Source organism: Watersipora subatra, chromosome 5 (assembly GCF_963576615.1).
Source record: "Watersipora subatra chromosome 5, tzWatSuba1.1, whole genome shotgun sequence".
Classification (NCBI taxonomy): Eukaryota; Metazoa; Bryozoa; class Gymnolaemata; order Cheilostomatida; family Watersiporidae; genus Watersipora; species Watersipora subatra.
Genome location: NC_088712.1, coordinates 21,067,593 through 21,073,592, shown reverse-complemented (window position 1 = coordinate 21,073,592; position 6,000 = coordinate 21,067,593). Strand labels below are relative to the sequence as shown.

Genomic DNA, 6,000 nt, shown 5'->3' with positions numbered 1-6,000 from the left:
TAGAATTTATTACCTTTTTTCATCAGAGAACTCGTGTTAATCCGTAACACGAATATCCATTGAAACACTAATCAAACTTAATGTGCACACAATTCCAAATTCACATCATCATTATCGTTGAAAATATTATAAACAGGCAGTTGTTTTCTTTTTGTAGGAAACAGGTGGGTCGGCGACCTAGTATAGACATCTGGTTCAGAGCCCCCTGCAGATTACTTAGAAGGGTAACAAACAATTGACTGGTTGTTCCGACATTCGTCAGACATTTTCAATATCTCTGAGATATTGAAAAAGATTTATAATGATGATCCTTTAGGAGAAGTGTGGTTAGTAGCCCGGGTAAAGTAGGATGAAGTATGGAATGATGCAAGTAACTTAGTAGCCAGTGTAACAATAGAGATTGGTGGCCAGTAAATTGAAAATGGTTGTTGGTTGAAGAATGGTAATCGTGTCCACCTGGCAGAGCTGTAGGAGTAGTTGTAGGAAGTCAGACTAGAGTGATGTGTGTTCGTATGTACAAACTCAGCAACTGTCTATGGTTGAACCAAATCAATTATCTCAAACAGTGGTTATATACAGATATTGTATGAAAGCTCATTGCACTCAGGGCTAAGTCTGCTACAGTTCGCAGCCAAAGATGGCTCTTTGTGAGCAATCAAATATGAGTTCGATTCATCGAAAGCTGAGTTTAGATAACGGCAAATGGTATGATGAAAATTTGCACATTTATAAGCTACATGTATATAATGATATTCTATCAAATCATACAAATAAATATAAAAAACTATGGACATAAACAATTAATGTTTATAATACATGCAAAGAGCAAAATAAAAACTTTTGAAAATAATTATTCAACTTATCGTTTGCTTGGCCTCAGTTTCCAGATGCGATTTAGTTCTTGCTTCGTTTTGACTCATTCTATCTTCTAGTTGTTAAGTATTTTCTAGTGTCTCCTAACATGAAACCTTCTTTTGCAGTACTGAACTAGTAAATAATAGTGTCTAAACATTTTGTCATATCATTTTCCTCACGATATAAAGTTTGAAAGTTATAGTTGTTTAACAAAGTTTGCAAACCTTCAAAGTTGTTTTATTTTTTTCTTAATATATTTCAACCACACAAAAAACTTCTCTCTGAAATGTAGTTTGAAAGTTAGAATGGCAAATTTTGTTATATGTTAAATACAAATCAATTTTTTGACCAAAGACTTTTTTATTACCCGGGCAACGTCGAGTACCACAGCTAGTCTTTACTATAATAAAAGCAGCATTCGTCTCTCCAAAGACATGCCAAGTTCAATAGAGAAAAGGTGTTATGAAAAGAGATTACACCGCACGGAATCAAACTCTAATATTCAGGTTCCCAACCGAGCACAACACCGACTGCACTATTCAACCATCTTTCTGCATTGTGGAATGCTTGGGCAGATACTTATTACACTGGTGATCTTTTTTGCTAACATGACTGCTAGTGTACTGGTGCCTGTAAAACTCCAATCATCTTGTAATCTTGTTTGATAAAGTCGCACTGAAGAAATAATAAAGTGTTTCATAAAATATTGCTATGCACAGGGCTTGAACTCATGATTTTCTACTTACAATACCACCACCCTAACAACTGCACCAATCCGACTACCATACGGGAGTGCCGAATAATCGTTACTATAATCCCGACTATAATAAGACTGGCGTCGCAGTCTTATTAATTTTCTTATCATTTCTTAATAATTCCTTAATATATTTCAACCATACAAAACACTTCTCTCATGATATGTAGTTTGAAAGTTAGAATGACAAATGTAATTATATGTTAAATACAAATCAATTTTCTGACTAAAGATTTTTTTATTACTTGGGCAACGCCGGTTAGCACAGCTAGTAAGTATATACATGTATATACATTTGGATATACGTATATGTATATGTATTTAGGTATACATATGTAGATAGATATGTGCACATACATATGTACATGTATATACATTTGTTTGCATAAATCTATATGCATATGTATAAATATGTATGTATATTTATGCATGCATGTGTATATGGATATGTATGTACACGTATGTATACATGCCTACAATCTAAAATTACATGCAAAAAATACAACAATGTTTCAACTCATCAAAAATAGCCTTTGATTTCTCAAGGTGCACATGATTACCACTTTATTGCATAGATCGCACAAATCCAAAGCTGACTTCATTTTCTTATCAAACAGTGACATAGTGGTGAAGATCAACATTTAGTGAACTTTTGAAATTCTCATTGAAAATTTAATTTATCTATTTATTTGATTTACGTCATTCAAGTAGCATTCTGAAAAGCTGAAAGAAAACGTATAGAGAAAGGTTGCCTTATCTGAATTGGTAATTACATGAGAAGATAATTCCAAAAACATACATTTCCATTTCGATTGTTGCAAAAATAATGTAATACTTTTTTGTGTAGATTCTGAACACAAATTTTTAATTCCTATTTAAACTAAATTAAAATGTATCTAGATGAAAGTTACTTGTTCTATATATTATATTTATTATAAATCTGCCAAATACAGACCAGCTGTTGACTAGCCATAAAAACTGTCATAGCTGATAGATCCTGCTAGCAACCATGTAGGCATAGTAATTCTTGAAAAAAAAAAACATATTGATTTTTTGGTTTAAATTTAGCAATAAAAAGGAGTTCAAAACTCTAACAGAAGGTCAAAGAAGAGCTGATTGTATACTCCTCTCTGATGAAGTACTGGAAGGCTTGAGAACTGGCTGTGACTTAACTGCCGCCTCACTGTCACTAGAGCTGGTAGTCCAGCCAGTTGATTTCCTGGTTTCAGATGTTGAGCTGCTAAGGCCAAGGTCATTTTCTGACTGCTCATTCTCCACTACATAAAACATGGATAACTCAATAGCATCTCAAACTAAAACATAACTAAACCTATTGTATAACTCAAACTATTGTATAACTCAAACTATTGTATAACTCAAACTATCATATAACTCAAACTATTGTATAACTCAAACTATTATATAACTCAAACTATTATATAACTCAAACTATTGTATAACTCAAACTATTGTATAACTCAAGCTATTGTATAACTCAAACTATTATATAACTAAACCTATTGTATAACTCAAACTATTGTATAACTCAAACTATTGTATAACTCAAACTATTGTATAACTCAAACTATTATATAATTCAAACTAATGTATAACTCAAACTATTATATAACTCAAACTACTTTATAATGAACGAATCTAAAAGTAATGGATCGGATTTGATCCTTAGTGACTTCGAATCAAAGTTTTGACAATCGATCTTCTCAGACACATCGTTACTAAGGCCATGGCAACCCCTACAGCAACAACAAAATAATTAATTGTTATTAATGTAACTGAATCATTATCAGTACTATTTTTGTAGACAATTTTCTGTTGATCACTTTTTATTATATGTTCATAAATATCAAACATAATGAATGTCAAAGCAGAGGTCTAACAGGTATGGCATAAAATTAAAGAGTGGCGCTGTACTTTTCAATCCTTCCCCTATAGTGGCGTTCTATTGGAGAAAGCGTTCAAACAAAGATGGCGCTCAAATAGAAATTTTTTAGTATACTTGGTTGGTTAAATAGTTAAAAGGAGGTTGAGGAGGGGTTGTTGCAACAATCTCTCTTTGCAAGGTCTGCTTGTTATAATTACATGTAGTTGCGGTCGTAAGTTCTCAGATAAATAGAAGTCATTCAGTTTGTACTTTTAGCAACACATTTTTCTCAGGTCTTAATCTTAATGAAACAGTGAGTGAAGTATCTCTCAAGGATGTCTTTGTGTTCCCTCGCTAGATCTTTTGACGTTTGCTCTCTCTTCTGCTTTGCATATAAAGTCTGACATCATCCATTGGTACCTCTTGGCTAACCCAGCACAGCTGATTTTTGACAACAAGGGTCTCAATACTTATACTGTATACGAGTAGCTCATATCAAAAAGACTCTCATTCATCTGCCACACAAGATTATCCTTAGAGACATCTATCATTAAAGTTGTCACGTGATTTCAGGTCATGACAGTAAGTAACCCATATTTCTAATTTATATCGAAGCATAGATAGTATCTTTAATTTAATTTATAAATTAACTAGATGTGCCTCCAGGCGTTGCCCGGGTGTTAAAAGTCAGCTTATAAACTAAGTAAGCTAGTAAGCTTACTAATTTTAAGCTAGTAAGCTAGTAATTTCAGTAAGCTAGTTAATAGGTCCTATGCTTCTAATGGTGGTAGGCCATGACATTGCATCCGCATTGTTGTCCAGCTACAACAATAATAGCTATAGCCTTATAATAGCTATAGCAGGAATGACAGACAGACAACAGACATACTTGGAAAAATATATATAAACTAGCTGTGCCTCCCGGCGTTGCTCCGGTATTAAAAATCAGCTTATAAACTAAGTAAGCTACTAAGCTAGTAATTCCAGTAAGCTAGTTAATAAGTTCTAGGCTTCTAATAATGGTAGGCCATGACATTTCGTCAGCATTGTTGTCCAGCTACAGCTATTCTAATAATAGCTATAGCCGGGATGACAGACAGACGACAGACATTCTTTGTGAAATATATATATAGATAAAAGATACCATCTATTATGAAAGATATAACTAAGCATTATTTATATCTTTCGCGCATGCGTTGGCAGTAGGGAATGTTGTTTTTCTGCGAGGTCAGTAGTAGCTATTGTGCGGCAGGTAACATCTGCCCTATAATATTGTGGTGATGAAGGTTGGTGGCAAAAAGAAGGTTAGTGTGCCATCGTTGCAGCTTGGCGATGCATTACAACTTTCTTGTTGGTTTGTTGAAATGCCGTTACACCAAGTTTAATACAACCAGCATGTATACTGAAAATAGTAATGGTTGGAGCGCACAGCTTTTTTTGACTCCAGTTTAAACATTAAATTGCTCAGTGTATCTTTGATTAACAAGAATTAAAGCCGTCGAGCCATCATGCAGCAGCTAAATAACTTTTATGAATTGATCAGGGTACCCAACCTTATTTAGAACTTTCCAGTGTCTTTCCAGCAAATTTTTCAATGGCTTGGGTGAGATCCAAAAAAGCTGTTCTGTGCACTTTTTCTGAATCTAGCTGGCAACAAAGATCTTGTTGATTAGGATTTAGTTGGTCCTCAATACGATTTGTAGAGCATCTTAATATCATGTCCTATAGGCCAGCATAGAATTTAGGTGACAGCCTTAGCTGTGTAAATAGCAAAGAAATTCCTTGATAGTTGTCACAATCAACATTGACACCCTTTTGTAAAGTTGGTCACAATGCTGTAATTTCTCTCTCGTTTTCAATATAAGTTGAAAGATCTCAAACAACTTCTGTTGCAGGCAATCACCACCAAACTAATGAACGTCTGCTTATGTACCATCAGATTCTATGGCTCTACTGTTTTTTTTTTGCCTAAATGACCTGGTGAAGCTCTTGGAAAATCGGTAGCTCAGCCATCTGATACCTGCGGCAACTGGCCTAGAGCGTTTGCACAGATTGTTGTTTCTTGATTAGGCAGAACAGAATAACGTTCCGTCTAGTCGTTTTTGATTGTCTTTATTTTGACCTAACACTCCATAATTACTTAGGACAGGCCTCTTTTTAGTGCTGGTAAAGAAGATTCCATATCTGTTAAAGCCTGCTAAGACTTGCAGTTCATCCTCTGTCTACTTCCACAGGTAGGTTTTTGGCTATCAGACTTTTCTCTGTACAGAGAAGAGAATATTGCTATGATACCCAGGAAGTCAAAAATGGATAAAGACTTACCAACGCTGTTCAAAGAAGAGCTTGTGTCCGTTTGAAGTGAGTCGACCTGTCGTCTTACCAAAGATTCTGAGTCATACTGCACACTCATAGAAGTTGACAGTTGCTGAGCAGTGTTCCTAAATGAGAGAATACTAACATCAAAGGGAACACTTTGGCCATGACAATTCACGCTGCACACAGTAGTTTT

General features: G+C 34.7%; 1 protein-coding gene across 1 annotated transcript in view; it reads right to left on the bottom strand.

Annotated features, from left to right (window-relative positions):
• Positions 1–2,710: 2,710 nt before the first annotated feature.
• The window catches only part of LOC137397195 (serine-rich adhesin for platelets-like), a 49,117-nt gene continuing 45,827 nt past the window's right edge, over positions 2,711–6,000 (bottom strand). Inside the window, exons 22-23 of the mRNA XM_068083483.1 lie at positions 5,814–5,929; positions 2,711–2,886 (exon numbers count right to left, since the gene is read on the bottom strand). Coding sequence (XP_067939584.1) covers positions 2,711–2,886; positions 5,814–5,929 — 292 coding nt within the window. The remainder of the gene's footprint in view (positions 2,887–5,813; positions 5,930–6,000) is intronic.